This window comes from Tympanuchus pallidicinctus, unplaced genomic scaffold (genome assembly GCF_026119805.1).
Source record: "Tympanuchus pallidicinctus isolate F22 unplaced genomic scaffold, pur_lepc_1.0 scaffold11, whole genome shotgun sequence".
NCBI classification, from domain to species: domain Eukaryota; kingdom Metazoa; phylum Chordata; class Aves; order Galliformes; family Phasianidae; genus Tympanuchus; species Tympanuchus pallidicinctus.
This window is the reverse complement of record NW_026294627.1, coordinates 12887462-12909129: the sequence shown is the minus strand read 5'-3', so window position 1 is coordinate 12909129 and position 21668 is coordinate 12887462. Positions and strand designations below refer to the sequence as shown.

General features: G+C 39.0%; 1 protein-coding gene across 1 annotated transcript; it reads left to right on the top strand.

The window, feature by feature from the left end:
• The first annotated feature begins 102 nt into the window (after positions 1-102).
• KBTBD3 (kelch repeat and BTB domain containing 3) lies at positions 103-20295 on the top strand. The gene is made up of 3 exons (XM_052671251.1): positions 103-259; positions 11070-11314; positions 14179-20295. The coding sequence occupies exons 2-3, from the start codon at positions 11094-11096 to the stop codon at positions 15797-15799; spliced, it is 1842 nt and encodes a 613-aa protein (XP_052527211.1). The 5' UTR covers positions 103-259; positions 11070-11093; the 3' UTR covers positions 15800-20295.
• Positions 20296-21668: the final 1373 nt, after the last annotated feature.

The window sequence follows — 21668 nt, the reverse complement described above, 5'->3', positions numbered from 1 at the left end:
AGCCTGAGTGACAGCGGAATGCGCTAGGTGTCGGCCTATCAGAGGAAAGGCGGTGCCTTGCGGCTGAGCTGCGCCCGCGGTGTCGTCAGAGACGCACCCGCACGGCGGGATGGGCGGGCTTTCATGAGGACTGACAGCCCGCGAAGCCACTCCGAGTACAAGAGCCGGGAGAGTGACGCCGGAAGAAGCCAATCTGCTGGCGTCGCTGCTGCGCGGGGGTGGGCCAGACTGGTCGGAGCGCCGCTGGTGTTGGCTGCAGGTGGGTACGCGCCGTTCGGAGGGGAGCGCGAACGGGGGAATGGCTCTTCACCGGGCTCAGAGGGACAGCAGTGCTGACGGCCTCCACATCCCGAAGCCGAGCGGTCGGGCTGCGAGGAAAGAAAAACAGCTGCCAGCACCCCACCCGCGAGAGCTTCAGTCCATCCTTAGAATGAAGGGAGCTGCCGCGGGGCGCATGCGCGGACGGGTGCGCATGCTCGGAAGAGCGTTGAGGTCGCTCCCGCCTCCCGCGGGCGGGGCGCTGTGAGGTTGGGGCGGCACTGCGGGGCAGCGCTGCGGTGCCGGAGTTTGCGCCGTACGGCTGCTGCGGTCCGTCAAATTCCCGTCAAATTCCAAATGGTACCGCTGGGAGATGCTGCTCGGTGGTACCGACGTGGAGCTGAGCCTTGCATTTCAACTGCTGCGTTCTGTGCGCTCAGAGGAGAAAGCTGGGCCTTGCTAGTACTGAGTTAAGGGTTTGTCACAGCTGTAATGCAATGGGATTTTACCCAGTTCCAAAAAAAATAAGGTTTGATTAACAAGTCTGACATGCTGTGCATTCTGCTTACAGAGATATAAGTGAATCAGTACTTTTCACTAGCTTGTTTATTGAAAAATTGGTGCCTTCCAATTCTAAGGATTCTATGATTATGCATAATGATACATAATTAACAGGAGGTGGAACTGGATGGTCTCTGAGGTCCCTTTGAACCCAAGCCAGTCTGTGACTCTAAGTGCAAACTGAAGCTAGGAATGCACTACATGGTGTGTAACGTAATTATGAGTTATATGAAGATGCATTTTAATTATAAAGAGGCTGTGATTATAAGTGTGCTCAGTATTGCATGTATGTTTTGAAAAAAAAGTCTTTTTTAAATCACATGCAGAAATTTAGAGTCTATAAAATACAGTAAAAACGGTGCTTTCTGTTCCAGAATTTGCAGTAATTGTATTTGCCAGAATTAGAAGTACAACACAGCTTTTTTTTTCTCTCTCTCTTCAAAAAAGAAAATTATAATTCCTGAACTTCTTTACCTAAAAAAAATACAGCTTTGGAATAAATCCTAAGAAGTTTGAGTCTTTTAACCGAAAATGTTTTTAATCTTAATGGATTGATGTGGTTGTGAGTGGATAGCAATCAAAGATCACTGCTTGCAGAGAGGGAATCTTCCACTTTGGGATTGCCTCCAGGAATCAGTGCAATTTCACTGCTTCCTGCTGGTACCATGCTGTTTCTTTTTGTGCTTTTTTCTTTTCATGCTGCTTTTTTTTTTTTCACTCACTTCTAAAGAATTCAAAGCTTTGAAGTCTCCGTGTCGCTTTTTTCATTTTATAACAATCTGTCTCAATATATATTATTGATAAATGCCACTTTTGTGAATTAAACATCTCAGAATGTCACATACATCTTTTTGATTGTCTGAAAATGATTGACTGAGTATTCACAGAAAATGAAGTTCAGTTATTTATGAAAAGACAGAGTTGCACTGCGTTTTCCAGACAGGAACCTGGAATTCTGTCAGTGTTACAGATCTTAGTAAGTTGATAACGTGGAGAAAGAGCAATAACAAACTATAAAAATGCAGGGCTTTCTACATAGTATTTATGCTTAAGTTTTATTTCAGCTCCCTCTTACCCCCATACTAAGCACTTAGAAGAGCCACTGAATCCTTCAGATACCTGTTCCACTCATATTCATCTTGCCGAGTATTAATTAGGGCTGTTAATTTACATGTGTAGTGCTGAGCAGTGCACTATTTAAAAATTGTCAGTAAACATTAATTTCTCCCCCTCTGAACAGATCAGGAGTAAAAAATAACAAATCATCTTAGTAAGTACATAAAATATGTCAAATATCAAAAATAAATTTCAAACCATTATTTTAAAACCGTGAACTTGACATGCTGAACACCCCAAGAGTTTATAGCATTCTAATTGTTCCCATACTAAAGCAGATGAAATTTATGAGACAGCATTTTTTGAAGACTTATGCTCTCTTTACAGTTTAATTCTGTGTTAAAAAAGGAAAACTTCCCTGCAAAAAATGTATACAATTTCTTTCTTTTCATTGTATTAATTCCTTTTTCCTATTTACACTAAGTGTGCTGTAAAATAGCAGTGCTTACAGTTCTACTGGTTTAAAATCCTGCTGTCAAGTAAGACATACCAACCAAGCAGGGAGTGACAGAAGTAATGCTCTCTTGAATCATAATCTGTTTCTCATGAGATACCTCCTAAGAACTCATAAGAATCAACATTCATTTTTTTTTCTTTTCTTTTTAATTTACACAGAGTGCTGCACAGGGAGTGCTATAGCACAGTAATAGTGTGCTCTCAGATAAAACCAATAAAGATTGCTTTATAAATCCTTGTAATTCTAAAGTACTAAATAAAGGTTGGATTTAGACTGTTTTAGCCAGCTGCATTAATAGAAGATAAAATATCTACACAGAGAATGTTATTTATCCTGTGTGTACATGGCTGAAGAGGGTGTCCATTGTACTGGAAACAGTCTCAGGCATCTCTTCAATTGCAGAAGGCTCAGCCATGTTTATTGTCAGGTAGGCATGGCCCTGACCTGTTTTTTCTAACTTGGCATGTGCACGGTGCTTATCTATGCTGAGTACTTTCACAAAACAACAAGCTGTTACAGAATTGTTATATATTTTTAAAATTCTTATTATAAAGTGATCAAAATAGTTTGGTATTAGTGTCCTCCAGTGTTACTGTATACCTTGTCCACATCTGAGTGTTTGCGCTCAATCCTTTTTACACATGCTTTTTCCCCTCCCTTATGCATATAAGATTTCCTTTGTTGAGAATCATAGAATGGCCTGGGTTGAAAAGCACCACAGTGATCATCCAGTTTCAACCTCCCCTGCTACATTTAGGCTGCTAACCACCAGACCAGGCTGCCCAGAGCCACATCCAGCCTGGCCTTGAATGCCTCCAGGGATGGGGCATCCACAGCCTCCTTGGGCAACCTGCTCCAGTGCGTCACCACCCTCTGAGTGAAAAACTTCCTCCTAATATCTAAACTAAACCTCCCTTGTCTCAGCTTAAGACCATTCCCCCTTGTCCTGTCAGTATCCACCCATGTGAACAGTTGTTCCCCCTCCTGTTTATAAGCTCCCTTCAAGTACTGGAAGGCCACAATGAGGTCTCCTCAGAGCCTTCTCTTCTCCAAGCTAAACAATCCCAGTTCCCTCAACCTTTCCTCATAGGAGAGGTGCTCCAGCCCTCTGATCATCTTAGTGGCCCTCCTCTGGACACACTTCAAGAGCTCCACATCCTTCCTGTACTGGGGGCCCCAGGCCTGGATGCAGTTCTGCAGATGAGGCCTCACAAAGCTGAGTAGAGGGGGACAATCACCTCCCTCTCCTGCTGGCCACCCCTTTCTTAATGCAGTCCAGAACACAGTTGGCCTTCAGGGCTGCAAGGTCACACTGCTGGCTGATGTCCAGCTTCTTGTCCACCAGGACCCCCAAGTCCTTCTCCGCAAGGCTGCTCTCAAGGAGATCTTCCCCCAGTCTGTATAAATATCTGGGATTGCTCTGATCCAAGTGCAGTACCGTGCACTTGTTACTTGCTTAGGGTAGCACACCTTAAGCCACTCTCATCTTAGCACAAAATATAACCATTTTATATGTTAGTCACAGCATCTAAGGATATTTGTGCTGCTGGTTAGTATTTATAATTACATGAATGTGTTCTCATCAGTGCTCTAGTGGCAACTACAGTAGACACTGCCCAAACAAAAATATGTCTCTGCTCAACACTCACTCTGCAGTTCTGTTTGCTTTGCCATTTCAAACATGATGGAATGGACACCAGCATAAATTTAAAGAATTGTACTGCAGTGGTTATGATATTAGTGTGTGTAGACATGAAAGTGTGCAGCTGTTGAAGTATTTTGAAATGACTGTCTTGGATGTTTTGAACTCCTTTGTAAGTTTAATGGTATACTTTGTTTACAGTCTCTTAATGTAATGTCTAGGATTCAAAAAATATCCAGAGAATAAAGTTGAAATTCTGAAGAGCAGCAGGACTTATCAAAGGAAAAGTATAAATAAATTAACATTTCAGTTTCCCCCAAATACAACTACGTCTTAAGAAGGATTGTGGTTGGTGCCAAATAGTAGAAAGTCTTCATAACAGTGTTTACATCTTACAGCTGTCTTTTGAAAATGAAATATTGTCATCACAGAATTGCAGATTTTGAAGAAACCTCTAGGGATCATAGACTCCAACCCACTTGCTAAAGCGGGCTTCCTACAGTAGGTCATCCAAGTAGGCATCCGGACAAATCGTGAATATCTCCAAGAGACTCTGCAAACTCTCAGGGAAGCCTGTTCCAGTGCTCTGTCATCCTCACTGTAACAAAGTTCTTCCACATATTTGCGTGGAACTTCCTATGTTCCAGCTTTTGGTCATTGCTCCTTGTCCTATCACTACACACCACTAAAAAGAGTCTGGCCTCAACCAGTTGCTTCCTGCATTTTAAATATGTATAAACACCAATCAGATCCAATCAATCTCAGTCCTCTCTTCACTGAACACACCCACGTTACTCAGTGTTTCCTCATACAGGAGATGCTCCAAACCCTTTATCATCTTCGCCCTCCACTAGACACTTTCTAGGAGATTCCTATCTTTTTTGAACAGAGGAGCCCAGAACTGGATGCAGTAATCCAAATGTGATCTCCCGAGGGTAGAGTAGAGGAGGAGGATGACCTTCTCAACCTGCTGGACATGGTCCTTTTAATGCACCCCAGGACACCATTGGCCTTCGTGGCCATAAGGGCAGACTGCTGGGTCATGGCCAACTTGTTGTCCACCAGGACATCCAGGTCTTTCTCTGCAGAGCTCATTTCCAGCAGGCCACCCCCTAACCTGTACTGATGCATGTGGTTATTTCTCCCCACGAGCAGGACTCAACAGTAGCTTTTGTTGAACCTCATCAGTTTTATCTCTGTCCAACTCTCCAGTCTGTCCAGGTCCCACTGAACTGAGGTACAGTCTTCTGGTGTGTCAGCCATTCCTCCTCATTTTGTATCACCAGAAAACATACTGAGGTTAAACTCTATCCGTTCATCTAGGTCACTGATAAGCAAGATCAGATCCAGCACCAACCCCTGGAGAACACTGCTAATTACAGGCCTCCAAGTAGACTCCATGTCACCAATCACAACTGTCAATCAATCAGCCAGTTCCAGCCCAGCACACTGTACACTTACCTACCCCACATTTTTTAAGCTTCATTAAGGATGCCATGGGGGACACTATCAAATGCCTTGCTGAAGTCAACGTACACAACATACGCTGCTCTCCCTTCATCCACCCAGCCAGTGATTACGTCATAGAAAGATAACAGGTTGGTCAAGCAGCATTTCCCCTTGGTGAATCCTTGTTGACTACTTCTGATAGTTTTCTTCTCTTCCAATTGCTTGGGACGGCATCCAGAAGAAGCTGTACCATCAGCTTTCCAGGGACTGAGGTCAGGCCCTTTTTCCACATTTCGTGGACCTTCTTCTTCCCTTTGAGTTCATCCATGAGCTCTTTTAATGCAGGTACTTATTACCTCAAGCATTTTATTGTAGCTTTTTACCAATATATACGGTACTACTAATAGGAATGTATGCACACAGTATGGGGCTATCACACTTCTCAAGATGAATATATAGCAGCTGGGTCACCTAACTCGTTATTTTGTAGACTGCTTCATTCTTTTTCCTCTTGGGAAAAGGGCACTATTAAAACAGAGGGAGTCTTGTAAAAAGCAGAACTGGGTCCTTTTTATTGTACTTTGTGATGAACCTTGATGCTCTTATCAGATGTTTCATGCACAGTAATGACTGCAGTCAACCTTTTGATCAAGCATGAACTGCTTTGGTTTGCTTTGTGGCCAAACACACACAGGCCATTTCTTGCTAGTTAACGGTCTGGTGTGCAGCATACCTTGTCCTCAGTAGGAGGTCTGAAGAGAGAACCTTGAAAGGTATGTCTCCTCAATGATATACTATATGAGATTGACCCTAATGAATTTGAAGTTCTATTAAGTGTCATTGCAGTGACCAGTTGGCCAATTGTTTAATAAGACCTTCCATTACCTGAAGGGGGCCTACAAGAAAGCTGGGGAGGGACTTTTTTTTTAAGGGCAGGTAGCAACAGGGTGAAGGGAAATGGCATTAAACTGGAAGAGGGTATGTTTAGACTAGATACTATGAAGAAATTCTTTACTGTGAGTGTGGTGAGATACTAGAACAGCTTGCCCAGCAAAATTGCGGATGCTCCCTTTATGGATGCATTCAAAACCAGGCTGGATGGGACTTTGAGCAACCTGGTCTAGAGGGGAGTGTCCCTGCCTGTAGCAGGGGGGTTGTAACTAGATGATCCTAAAGGTGCTTCCAAACCATTCTCTGATTCAGTGATTCTATGACTTTCAAGTAGGGAAAACTTTGAAGGCGTTTTTTTTGTGGCTTTTTTTTTTTTTTTATTTGGAAAGCCAGGTTAAAGGCTTAAAGGCTATACACAGAAGTATGCATTTGGAAAAAAATAAATATGCTTTGACAAGGCAGAGCAAGAATGAAGTGTACAGTAAGAATAGCAGACCATCAGCTGTGACCATGTGGAGCCCACAAGCACAAACCTATGCAGCAACCCTCAGCTGCCATATGTCAGGGCATCATCGGTGATAAGACCATATGGCAGATAGCTGAATTATTCCTGTAGCTGTGATATGGACCCCCCCCCCCCCTCTCCCCCCAGTTTCTTTCTTCGTGGTGCTTTGAATCTTGCCACTTTTATGGCCAGTTGTGCATCTACCAAAATGTAGGCATTCATCAGCGCAAGAGATGAAAACCTTCAGCACCCAAGCAGAGAAACATTGTCAAGTGATGAGGTACCTTTTTTTCTTTTTTTTTTGGACACATTTCATCTCCCAGCAGGCAATACCCAGCCACATACTAGTGTTAGGGATCAAATGTGTAACAATACAGGAGGCACTGGAAGACTGGTTGTATGACTAGTGCCAAGCCAGTTGCATGACAGAAAAGGGCTTGTGTATACAGAGCTTTTGTGTGCCTTTAGAAGAGAGTGTATGACACACAGCCTTATGTTAAGAAATAAAAAGAAACCCTAAGTCTAATGAACCATCTAATAGAGTTTGGTTCTTGGTAATTTAGATAGACTTTGTAACTGGAATCTGTGGAAGTAAATAGCGTAAAAATAAGGACTCACATTGCCCAGTTTTCCTGAGCTTCAGACATATGCTCATGCCATCTATGTTTTTACCCTGCTGTCAGTAACTCAATCAAGTATTTATAAGTATAACTGTAACTATTGATTAATTCATATGGCCTTGTAGGAGAATGCATTAAATAATTATAAATACTAATTGGCCCTGTTTTAACATGCCAAATTTAAGCTATCTTGTTCAAGTATTTTGTAGGGCTTTAAAAAAACACAAACATATCTACCATAAGGATAAATTAGTACAAAAACTATCAAGTGAGATGTGAATTGGCTACAGGAAAGATAAGAATTGATTGATGTATTAATTTCCAGCAGAGTAGAAGGAAGAGCAAATTAGGCTAAACAACAGTATTCATTTGAATCTTCCTTAATATCAAGCAACAACAGTAGTGGTATATTGATAAAATATGCTTTCAATACAAGATAAGGAGACTCTTCTGTTTAGGATTAGGATTTCTGATTAGGATTTAGGATGCAGTGGATAGCCACTGGATGAGACACTGATGAGAATTTAACCATCATGCTGTACAATAACTCATAGAAGGGCTTGGGTTGGAATGGACCTCAAGGATCACCAAGCTCCAGCCTGCCAGCCTCCACATGTAATACCAGGCTGCCCAGGGTCCCATCCAACCCTGGCCTTGAACACCACCAGGGAGTGGACATCCACAACCTCTCTGGGCAGCCTGTTCCAGCACCTCAGCACTCTCATAGTAAAGAGCTTCCCCCTGACATCCAACCTAAGTCTTCCCTCCCTCAACTTAAAACCATTTCCCCTTATCCTGCTCTTATCAACCCTTTCAAAAAAAACCCTGCAGTCTTCTTCTCTCTAGACTGAAGAAGCTCAGCTCCCTCAGGCTGTCTTCATAGGCAAGGTGCTTCAGCCCTCTAACAATCTTTGTGGCCCTCCTCTGGACCCTCTCCAACAGCTCTCTGTGTTTCTTGTATTGGGGGATCGAGACCTAGCATATAGTTAATGAATATAAAGATGTTATAATTATGAAATAAACAAGAGAGTTTGGCAGAACAAATTACAATAACAAAAAGAATAGATAGAAAGCTTACCCACATCCTAGGCTCACTACAAAACTCCAGTGGAGTGGATCTCCAGAAGAGACCTTTTCCTACTGCTAGTCCGCTCTTAAATGGGTCTAGGAGAGGTGGAGCCTCGCTCCAGTGAATTGCCTTCATCTGTGCTCCTGTGGCTGACTCATTGCTTGCCTCAGGTGATCAATCAGAGGTTCAGGCTGTGATTCAGCAGTTGCCATACACCTGGACACAGTATTCCAGATGGGGCCTCACAAGAGCAGAGTAGAGAGGGGAGAATCATCTCTCTCACCCTGCTGGCCACTACTCTCTTGATGGAGCCCAGGATACCATTTGCTTTCTGAGCTGCAAGAGCACATTGCTGGCTCATATTAAGTTTTTTATCCACCAGGACCCTCAGGTCCTTCTCTGCAGGGCTGCTCTCAAGGACCGCTCCTTCCAGTCTGTATGGATGCCTGGGATTCCTCCGGCCCAAGTGCAAAACTCTGCACTTTGCTTTGTTGAACCTCATCAGGTTCACCTGGGCCCACCTTTCAAGCCTGTTGAGGTCCTTCTGAATGGCATCCCTTCCTTCCACCGCACCACTCAGATTGGTGTCATCAGCAAACTTGCTGAGGGTGCACTCGATTCCATCAATAATGTCATTAATAACGATGTTAAAGAGCACTGGTCCCAAGACAGACCCCTGGGGGATGCCGCTCATTACTGGCTTCCACCTGGACATAGAGCCATTGATTACATAACCCTAAATCTAATAACAGTGAAAGAAAGATGAGCTTGAACTAGACTGCATGAAGAGAATAGTGCAAGAAATAGTGGAAAAAAAAAACAAATTTGGTCTCATTAATGGCCTTAGAAAGTCTGATAGTTGTTTAATTAGTCCCAACAAAAGCTGGGAGAGGACATCTTCACTTGAGAGTTACAGGTGAATAAACATCACAGAGGAAAATTAAGTCAAATGGCAATTCTGCCAGAAGATCACATGAATGTAAACATGAATAAATTGAATGTGTACTTAAAAGAACGCATGTGATCTTGGCAACAATAGTACCGTAATAGTCTTTTGGTGCAAATATTAGTGGTGAAACAAAACTGAATATATACTGTCATTATGAAAGTGATTATGTGATACCTTTGCCCGCAGAGATGGACCTGATGTCCAAACATTAGGTGTTTCTGTGTTCCTTACACAAAGATGAATATTACTGAAACTGGTAATTTTACCTACAGAAAGCAAGTAGCAGGTCAGAGCATGCTATAGAAAATATATGTAAAAGAGGACATGTCTACTATCTGTTACCAACTCCACAAATTTGTGAAAAGGTTCACATTTCCTTAAGGGGAAAAAAAAAAAAAAAGAAAGACTTATTTTATGTAATGCCAAATAAGCATAGAGATTCACTTCAAGTTTTCATTCAGATGCAGATAACTAGTTTTACTGAAGCAACTCTGCTTTTGCAGATTTAGTCTTTTGAGGAACAGAATTGAAGGCCATATGAAAAGGGCATTCTAGAGCATTCTGACATACAAAAGAAAGTTTTATAATTACAGAAGCTGGGGTTTATGGGACCATACAGTAACAGCGTAAATGGTAGTCTTGTTCTGTATTTTCCTAGTTCCTCAAACTTAAAATGGAAAGAGTGAATATGTGAGATTGTCTGGCCATGGGAATGATAAGATGCCAGCTTCAAGCATGCCAGTGCTGGGATCAAGATCAATGGATCTCTTCTATTCCAGGAGACATGGCGATCTCCTTGTGGGTGGAACTACCTGACTAGATAAAAGTATAGATCAGTTTGCTCTGAAAATACCTCCCAAGAAGAAGGTTGCCTGATGTTTTAAGTTTGCTCTGAGTGTATCACCTGATCACCTAGATAAGCCTTTCTACAAAATTTTAAGAAGAAAATCAATATTATCCTGGACTCCACATTTAGCTTGAACTTTTTTTTCATCTCCTTCTTTATTGATTCGGGTGGGCCATCATCTGTTGCGAGTACAATTGGAATTGTGGATGCAGAGTTCTGCAATCCAAGTTTCTTTATGCTTTAAAATAGGGAAGTTGGACTAAAATTTTCTGAAAGGTCAGCTTATGCACCTGTAGCAGTATGAATAGTTCTTAAGATAAGTGTAAATAAAATATATTTGAAGTTTCTTAATGCCATGAAAGAGAAATCGAATTGTAAGAAGTTGAGATTTTTTGAGGGTAAGCCTAGGAACAGTCTGTCTTAAATGACCATTACAATCTGTAACATGCTCCTTGGTGTGCTTCCTGTGGACTCTGTTGAAAAAATTCTTGCAGGCGGCTACTATGTTGGATACATTACTTTTCAAAGTATGTTTGTATATATTTTGCAAAGTGGAAGTATTATACAATTCAGTGTAAATGTCACTTACATTTAGTGCATGGGACTCGCAAACCAATTTCAATACTAGGATTTTTGGTTTATGGCGTACTTATTAAAAAGAAAAAATAATGACCATAAAATCAATTACTTATTTTTCCATTTCAGGTTCATGAATAGATTGAAGAAAACATGGCCAATCGAGATTACATTAGCAGACCTATTTGCAATGGAATTTCTGTTCCTGAAAATAAAATTAATTCCTTAGTGGCTGAAGGACATGGACAACAAATTCTAAAAGTACTACAGAAGTTCAGAGAACAGAATATATTTTTTGACTTTAAAATTATTGTGAAAGATGAAGTCATTCCTTGTCATCGTTGTGTACTGGCAGCTTGCAGTGATTTTTTCAGGTAAGTATAATTTTGGCATGGGTTAGCAGGAAATGGACTAAAAGTTCTTTGGAAGGGAGGGAAATAATATTATTACAAAAATTAAAAGAGAAATCATCACAACTTTTGTATGTCTGCAGAGTTTTCATCAAAGCTGTCAAACACTGTAGTACAGATAGCAAAGTAAATACTTGCACTGTTAGATTTCCAGAGTGATCTGAGAGTCCTGTAAGTTTGAGATTCAGACAGCAGTCTGTGTATTTCACTGGGACTGCTCACTGTTCACTGGAACATAAATGTTAAATCATAAACTGCATGACTCCTCTGTTCGGCAGAACTGACATAAATTGTGTATCTTCAAGATTTGACTTTGCATGGAACAGTCTGTGTACTTTATATTCGGAAGCATAACAGATTGATTCCAGATATGTACTGCACTGAATAATTGTGGATAACTAGTTAATGGTTTTGGAATTGGGTTGGATTTTGTTGTAATAAGATGAGTAATCAGAATAGCACAGTTTGTCTTCAGAGTTATTTAAGCAGATACCTATTATTTTTTCCAAACTAAAATTTCAGCCTTTCAGTGTGAAACAAATCTGTGATCTTCCTTCTTACTTATGATACTTAAAGCTATAGATTCCCAAGGGACAGATTTGTCATATACAGAATTTATGAAGAACTTTGCTAAACTTTTCATTAGCAAAACTGAGATCACAGAATCACAGAATTGTTGGGTTGGGGTTGGAAGGGACCTCCAGAGATCATCGAGTCCAGCCCCCTGCCAAAGCAGGTTCCCTACACGAGGTCGCACAGGTAGGCATCCAGAGAGAGAGATGTGCAAACCCAAACTACAAATCTGTTTCTAAATATATTCTTTGATGAAACACAAAAGTAAGATGCTCTAAAAATGAAAATCCAGGGTCCTGAAACTGAACTTAATTCAGTTGCCTGTATGTAAGTGATACATTATTCTCAAATGGCCTTTGAACATCCCACAGTCTGCATAAATCTGCCATATATGACACGGGACATAGACTAGACTGTGTCCTTAGGACTGCTGACTAAAGAGGAAATGCAGATGAGATATTTCTTCATTGCAGCAACAGATCTTGCTTTGCTTTAATGTACAGTACTGCTTGGCTCCACGGAGACTCCAACAGAAAGGAATATTAGCATGAAATGGCTTCCAGTAGTAATTTTAGAGCTGGAGTAGTGTTTTTGCCACCAATAGGCTTTTGGGATTAAAATTTGCCAGAAAAGTTTGTGTGTAGCAGGTGTTAGCAGCCATAAAATTCATAAGTTGGAATGCAAGGCTTATATATTACCTTTGGAGCATAAAAAGTACCTATGTCTACTAGACAAAAAGTTATTTGTCTGAAAGATTGTCTTTCTTTCCTGTGGACTTCATTTTGGTTTTACTGTGTATACCCAAGATTCAGCAACATTTTGCTTCCTACTTGTTAGCTTTTTGATTCAAAGTTCCTGCTTTTCTGCTGGCATTGCTCAGTTGCTATTGCTTGTAAGTGAAGCTTTATTTCCTAGGCACCCAGTATCCTTTCCATGTTAATTTGCAATTTAGAGATTTGTATCATAGCTTCAAAAGACTGAGTATTTATTATGTAGAAAAGTTTCAGGTTGTAAGTTTCTTATTGCAATTATACCTTCTTGATGGTTGGACTAGATGATCTTGTAGGTCCTTTCCAACCTTGTGATTATGTGATTCTATGATTCTTGTTCAGGAGGCGAGTTTTTGCTTTACTGAATGTTCACTTTCCAAAGAGTATGGCTGTACACAGCGGTTTTCATTTTCTTCTTTGGCTTCATAAAAGTATGGGATTTTAAGTATCACATACTATCCATATACTAATCGTGTAAGAGAGCTATGGTAAAAAACTCATTTTATTTTTAAATAGGAACTACCAATGATTTATTATTAATCCAAATTTTATACTCAGTGTTTGGAATCATTTGTCTAAATCTTTCTCCACTATCTTCTTTGGTCAAATCTGGGACACTGATGCTTATGCTCCAGGAGGGTAAGGGCAAATGACATGGCAGAATGGTTCTCTTGCCAGATTGCAATACCTTAATCATTTTATTTCATAATGTCAGATTGTGCGCAGTAGTTAAAATGTGGTTGTTATGTATTTAGTAATAAAGCACTCAAAGTTGCAATAAAATTTGGACAGATCTACCGATCAATAATGTTTCTTACACAATTTCAACAATTGTCTTGGTAGTCAGTCACAATCTATTTTTTGTACAGGACATTTTATCATCAAATGCTATATCAAAACCTCATTTTTTATGACATCTGCCTGTATCCATATATCTGTCTGTCAGCTCTAAAACAAAAAATGAAAGCTGCTCCTCATACTTTTTCTCCTCTCACCACTCACCCACTTTTATTCCTGAGGAATGCACCCATCATCCACACTGCCATTTGTTCCAGCCTGCAGTTCTGAAGGCCTTTTTCCTCTTAATTTTCTGTATTTATCCACAGTGCATGACCTAAATCAAATCGGGTTTTTTTGCTTTATATTTTTTAAATCAGCCTTTCTCAAACTGTTGAAACTGACGCTGCCTCTAACAACTTTCAGTCCCATTAAGTTGTAGATTTCATCTCACTTTGAAAATCCATAGAAAACACAGCTGCTATCATTTTTGAACCATTGCTTTGAGTACGTTATCACCAATGCTTTCATCTGATGGCATTTAAAGTCAATGTATTTTTATTATTGTTAACCTTCACAGTTTAGATTTATAATTATCCCACCTTACTATGCCCCCCAGTTTTCTCCTCCTTCCCACACTGTTGTTGCCTTCTGTTCTGTTTACTAGATCCTTAATTCCTATGTATATCTTCTATATTTTATTCACAGAGCCATGTTTGAAGTTAATATGAAAGAACGAGATGATGGCAATGTTACTATTAGTAATCTATCACCCAAGGCAGTGAAAGCTTTTCTTGATTATGCTTACACGGGAAAAACAGAGATAACAAATGATAACGTGGAAATGCTCTTCCAGCTGTCATCATTTCTTCAGGTTTCACTCCTTTCCAAAGCTTGCAGTGACTTTCTAATAAAAAGTATCGATCTTGTCAATTGCTTACAGTTGCTTTCTCTGTCAGAAAGTTATGGTTCTGTCCGCTTATTTGATCATGCACTAGATTTTGTACAGCACCACTTTTCCCTGCTACTAAGATCAAGTGACTTTTTGGAGATGAATTTTGAGATATTGCAAAAATGTCTTGAAGCTGATGAACTAAATGTCCCTGAGGAAGAATCAGTGTTGAATGCTGTTCTTCAATGGACCAAACATAACATAGAAACACGACAGAAATATCTGCCTAATTTGATCAAAAAAGTGAGGCTACACCAGTTACCTGAAAAGACTTTGCAAGACTTTCTGCACTCAGAAGAATATTTACTTAAAAGTGCTAATTGTTCAGTAATAATCAATGATGCAGTCAAAAGTGTGCAAGACTTCAGTGGACTATTTCCAGATGCACGTCCTTCAACAACAGAAAAATACATATTTGTTCATAAAACTGATGAAGACGGAGAAAACAGGCATACATTTTGCTACAACATCAAAACAGATAAATGGAAAGAACTACCACATACACACATGATTGATCTTCCAGGGTCAAGCTTATCTAGCTACGGAGAGAAAATATTTATAACTGGAGGATGCAACGGGAATTGTTACAGGACAGTCAGGCTTCATATTGCCGAACCGTTTCATGATGCCACTGACCAAACCTGGTGCTACTGTCCAGTCCGCAATGAATTCTCCATAGTGTCAGCTATGAGAAAACCAAGGACAATGCACACGTCTGTTGTCACCTTAAACCAGTTGTTTGTAATAGGTGGAAAGACCAGAGGAGCTCAAGAAACCCGAAGTCTTTTAGATGTAGAATCATATAATCCTCTCTCCAAAGACTGGAAATCTGTAAGCCAATTACCAAGAGGTATCTACTATCCAGAAGCAAGTGCATGTCAGAATATAATTTACGTCCTTGGCTCAGAAGTGGAGATTACTGATGCCTTTAATCCGTCTCTTGACTGTTTCTTTAAGTATAATGCTATGACTGATCAGTGGTCGGAGCTTGTAGCAGAATTTGGGCAGTTTTTCCATGCAACTCTAATCAAAGCTGTTCCAGTGAACTGCACGTTGTACATATGTGATCTCTCCACCTACAAAGTCTACAGCTTTTGCCCAGAAACCTGTGTTTGGAAAGGGGAAGGATCTTTTGAATGTGCTGGCTTTAATGCAGGGGCGGTTGGGACAGAAGACAAAATTTATATCTTAGGTGGTGATTATGCTCCAGAAGAAATCACAGACGAAGTTCAAGTCTACCACAGTAACAGGTCTGAGTGGGAAGAAGTTTCCCCAATGCCAAGAGCCTTAACTGAATTTTATTGTCAGGTCATTCAGTTTAATAAATATAGGGACCCGTGGTCATCTGTAATGACAATTTGCTCTGGAGAATTTTGAAATTCCTGAGTCAAAATGATCTATTTAAATGCACAAATTTTAGAACAGATTTTTTTCAGTATTAGTTTGCAGAAAAATATGTATTATTTTTGTTTTAAATCTTCAGTTTAAACTGTCTGCTATAAAAATGTTTCTGAAAGGGTCTATAAAATTCCCATCCATCCTAACCATTATATATCAAGAATTACTTAGTTTTGTATACAAGTCTTCTCTATAATTATCTGAATAATTTGAAAATACTACTTTTCAGAAAAAAAGTTATGAGGAATTTATTTTGTAATATGTGCCATTATTTCTGTAATAATCAGTTGCCCCAGGTGATAAATTGCTGAGTGAGGAAACTGATAGTGATACTGTTTTCCCTATGTAACTGAAGTTTAAAGAAATCTGCATTCATGCCGGCTTTTTTTGTTTTGTTTTTTTTTTTCTTTCTTTTTTTTTTTATATTCACAAACCTGTTAGAGAACCTCATTGTCAGTTTTATCGTATTAGAATGACCTGAGCAAGGGAAAAAGCCAAAGTGACCTTTGCAGCATCTTCACAGCAGTAAAACCAGGTGTCTAACTTGAAGAGACTGAAAATTCTCATCATCTTACATCAGCTCTTCAGTTGGACCAGTTTTTTTCCATCCTTGTGCCTTAGTAGCAGCTGTACTTTCTGTTTTCATCCCGTCGCTGTGGCAAGACAAACTTTGATAACAATTTGCAGGGTGAGCAAGATTTCTACAGGGTGGATGATTCGGGTGGGAACTTTGCTGCACAGATGGTCACCTCAATCACTGCAAGAAAAAACACTTCAGGATGTTTTCTAACAGAAGTCTTCCATCTCTGAAGTCTGCATCGGCTTCTGCTGAGCAGCCAATAGGCTGCTTACAGCAGAAAGTTGCAAAATTAAGTTTTAGTTGTTGCTTCAGTTAACTACCGGGAAAGTTCGTATCTTGTAATACACAGAATGCAAAGTTAGAAAAAAACACAAACCCATACTTAAAGTAGGTAGCATTTCTAAGGGAAATAAATCATTTTTAAAAAACTTCTGTAGTATTTTAAATGAATTAAAACACTTTCATCTTCATGGCAATTACAAGTGATAACTATTGCAAGGTAAACACTATGCAATATATTGCTAGAGAAACTATAGTAATCTATTATGTTGAAATTGTAATGGATTTTCAGTATTAATACTACCGTGAAGTAAATTTGATCTGATGCATACAAAGTGTCTGTCCAACAGGACACTGGAATTATCTAGGTTTCATAAACTCACTTGTAATCTTCCACAGCCAGAGAATTCTCTTTCTGCCCAGATATTTGAATAAGATTTTAGTAGCCCTTGTGTACTAATCAGGCCACTAAGTTGTGTTATGCCAGACAGAATGGTTGTATACATCTAAGCATGTATTCTCCAAGCAGCTTAAAAATGAACAAAATTTAGTGAGTTACCTAATGATCTTTTACACGGCTTCAGACAACCACTGTAAGTTTGCTACCACATCTCTGCTGCATGTACTTTTGGCAAAAGTAAAACTCAATATTAATGCTTAAGACTTAATATTGCCTAGCAACGCATTTCTCTTTCAAACAGTAAACAGTGGAAATCTACAATTTTGTCATTTCTATAATTTATCAGATATCTTTCGAAAGTTAGATAATATTATAAATATTTTCATAAGGATGTAAGTGAAAATTATGCACATTTGGATAACATATTAATAATGGAACTTTCCCCCTCAGTAATTTGTATTAAGATATGTGTCAGTTCTGTAGAAGTAAATAGTTTCTTGTAGTAGTATTTCAGGTAATTTCCACATTTATTTTGATCTTTCATAGTGAATCTCCATATTATAAGTACAGTAAGACTGGTAACCTTTACAATCGTTTTTATATCAGAGCATGCCTACTGCCTGTTAGTAAAAATGATACGTATTGAATAGTTTAGGAGAGATGGAGAATACTATTCCAGCTTATTAAATTATGAAGGGGGAAAAAAAAATATGAATACAAGAGAATAGGAATTTTAGCATTAGTAGGCTAGTCAAGGTAGCATAGACTTCATTTAATTATCACAACCTGTCATTTTACATCAGAAGTACAAGGCTGCACAGAATTGCCAGGTGATAACCTGAACCAGTGGTTGAGCATCAGGTGAGAAGACATGGCTAACCTGGGGAGCTTGGGTGCAAGCAGTGCACCTGAGTGGCTGAAAGGGTGGAGTCTGGATCATCCCTCCTCACCCTTATTTATGGGTAGCAGCTGAGGGAGCAGAATCTCCATGGATAGAAGTTGCACTTTTCTTGAACTATCACTGGTTATTGGAAGGAGTGAGCAGTTTTTCTTCTGTTATCTTCTGTTCCTCCGTAGCGCTTGTGTCCAAGGAGGAGATGCTGTCATTGTCTTCTTTTGCTGCACAGAGGCCCAATTCTTGTTAGCTTGTAGTTTTGTGCTCTTTCTATACCCAAGTAATGACCATGTAATTTATGCAATGACAACATTATGCCCATTTCATATGGGTATAAACAGCTATGCAAGTTGGAAGAGATTAGAGAACTTAAAGTTACTTTCTGTTGCTTCTGTTGTGAGCAAATTGCTGGGCTGCATAAACAGCACTGAGTCAGTCATAAGTTCAGGTGATGTTCTTTCTTCCAAGTATTTTCTTACAGTTTCTTTTATTTGATATACTTGCTGTATGCATATACCTCTGCCACATGACACCCAACAGAGCGTACGTGGTAAATTACTTGTTATTCTCACACACACATACATAAACCTAAACATAACTTTATTGGGAAAAATGACATTCTTTAATATTCTACGCTACATTTGCACAGGAACTAAAATCAGTTCCCAGTCCAACCAATCATTCGTGAGTTTCAAATGGTGTTTCACTCTCTTAATTGGTGACAAGGAAATTAATGAGTAGCATCCGTTCCTTTTCACTATTTATTACAAAAAGTTACTGTGAAATGGAATGAATTTTCTTCTGTTATGTAGGTAAACTCATAGAGGGGAAAAAAGACAAAGTTATTTGCTGTAATTTCAACATGATAGGAGAAGGGGAAATGGTTTCAAACTGAAAGAGGAAGGGGAGATTTAGACTAGATGTAAGAGAAACATTTTTTTACATTAAAGGTAACGAAATACTGGTACTTGTTGGCCAGAGAGATGGTGTGCCCCGTCCCTGCAGACTTCCAGGTTGGGTGGGACTCTGAGCACCTGATGGAGCTGTAGAGTCCCTGTTCATGGCAGGGGAGTTGGGCTAGATGGCCCTTAGAGGTTTCTTCCAACTCAGCTGATTTGGATTCATATGGAGGGCTGAATCTAATAGTGGAATTGAATGCAGAAGGTATGTTACAAAGTCGTGGTTAAAAACAAGGCTTTAAGATAAAATGTCATGACTTATTTATCGCAGGATTTGTAATATACCTAGCAATGGATGAAATCTCAGCAAAGTCAACTTCACTACTGAAAACAATGTGGGTTTCTTGCATGAATTACTTCCGTAGGTCTGGATCAAAGATATGTTTTTAGCTGACTACACAGCAATTGCAGAATTTAAAAAGATCTCAAAATTAGTGCAGGGTGATTTCTGCAGCTTTTCTGACTTTTCCAAGCTCACAGAACTTAATAAAAAAGTACGTTCCTCTGAAAATAATGCGTTACTAGATAATGATTACCTACATTCTCACTGAAATATATTAAAATGTTTAAAACATACAAATTGCATGTAAAAGTATATGCTATTATTTGCACCTAAATAATGTAACCAAAACATTTCTAATAGTTGTTTACTGTATGTCACAAAATACATTTTAAGCATGATCAGTACAATATACATTAAGATAATATACATGTGAGATTTTAATACCCAGTAATTATTATATTGGATAGTTTTATAAGAATGCACTGAAAACATTATGGCACTTTGCTAATGTTATCGTACTGGTTTAGTTACAATAAATATCAATTATTCAGGTGTTTATATTGATTATGTTTGCACAGACCTGATAATTATTATTTCTGTATTAATTAATTTATTTTCTATATTCTAAATATGTTAGTACTAAGTCAGTTTACTGCTGTTAAAAATTCATTATATTTAAAAAACGGAGTAAGATTTATTGGGTCAGATTTGTTCCCAGTGTTACTCCATTAAGAAATCTGCATACCTCTTCTGATTAATAATAAGTATTAGGAAAGGTGTAGGATGTAGGATGTGCTGATAGCATTTGGAAATGTGGAGTCTAATTTGAGGTGTTTCTGTTTGTGGTTGACCAACAGGAGGCAGCATAAGATCTATTTTAATTAAAACGGAATTAAACCAGGGATATTTTGACAATATTTGTATGTGTAAATTGTGCTCAGTTTACTTTTTCCCTTCTAACATCCAATAAAGCATAGAGATCATTAAAATCCTGCTGCTGCCTGGGCTCTGCTGATATGTGGAAGTATGACACTACTGTATGTTTGCTGAGATGTTCATTCTTCTGTGAAATAAAGCACCAAGCAACTGAATCCTTCTCAGGTGTCTGTAAATGTTTTTCGTTTTTGCTTGTTTGTTTCCAGTGAGTTTCAAAATACAGAGTATTTACAATGCTTCCAACTGGGCTAACATTTTTTTTTTCCAACTGGCGAACATTTTGAGTATTGGGATATGACCAAGAAAGCAATTAGCAGGCACAAAAACTGCATTGGCAGGTTGTTTTTTTTCACTATCCTTGAACTTCTTATCTGCATATTGTTTGTAAATCAATTTGCTCTTATCAAGCTAAATTAATTTAGTCTGCTGGAAAGCTGTATGTTCTTTACTGTATAGTATGTGTATAAATTGGTATTTTTATTGGATGCATCTAGATCAGATTGATATGTAATATTTTCAATAGTTTAAATATTGAAAATGATTATATATTTATTTTGAAGTGGGCTTCCATGCTACTTTAGACATTGCCACTCCAAAATACACGAGTGCAAAGGGTGCAGATGTGCCATTAGGTGAGTTCTTATGTTCCTCCAGAACTTAAAATTCCGTGACCTCCACAGTCTGTATCACAGACTGTATCACAGTATCTTACAAAAGATACTGTATCATTTTTAAGAAGTTACACTCAATGGTTTTCTTAGTTCATGAGTAAGTTAAATACCTGGAGGGGAATATTCACATAACTTGCTCTCCATTAAACACGTAAGTCACCTTCCTTGACCAGCACATTTCCTTTATCCCTGCACAACTGTATGGAACTTTATGGTTGGAAACCGTAAGTTTCAGGTTATTTTCTCCCCTCCTGCGTTTAATCCTCCACTGTTGTTACTAATTCTAGCTGCGAAGATAAGTTCTCACAGTTACCAGTGACATGCAGAAGAAACAGATCCTGGAAGTATAATTTTGTCTTCAGTTTTCTTCTGTTTCAGTCAGCTACATGTAAATTCAAGAGAGCTCATGTGAATGAAGACAGTCTAGAGACTTATACTGTGGAGGAAGCTGGTATACACCAAATAGCCTCTGTAACAGTGGAGTAACAATTGGGGAGAAAGGAGATCTATCTAACATTACGAGAACAGCTACCATGAGATCTCACACTTTTATTCAATTCATATAAATGAGCACTTAGCATATTTAGTGTTTTTGTGCTCCGTATGAAAAAGGGATATGTTATTATAATTAGCACTAATTATTTTTGCAGATTGCCAGAGGCTCAGGCTGGTAATGAGTTCCGTTCTATATATTTTTTCCAGCTATTGCCCTTCAATCCAGGTTGAACTAGCTTCCAACACCTTCAAGGCACAATTGCATCATACTTATGAGCACTGTTAAAATACATAAATAATGTAATAACATAAACTAAGCCTTGGTCATGCATAGGTTTTATTAAATACAA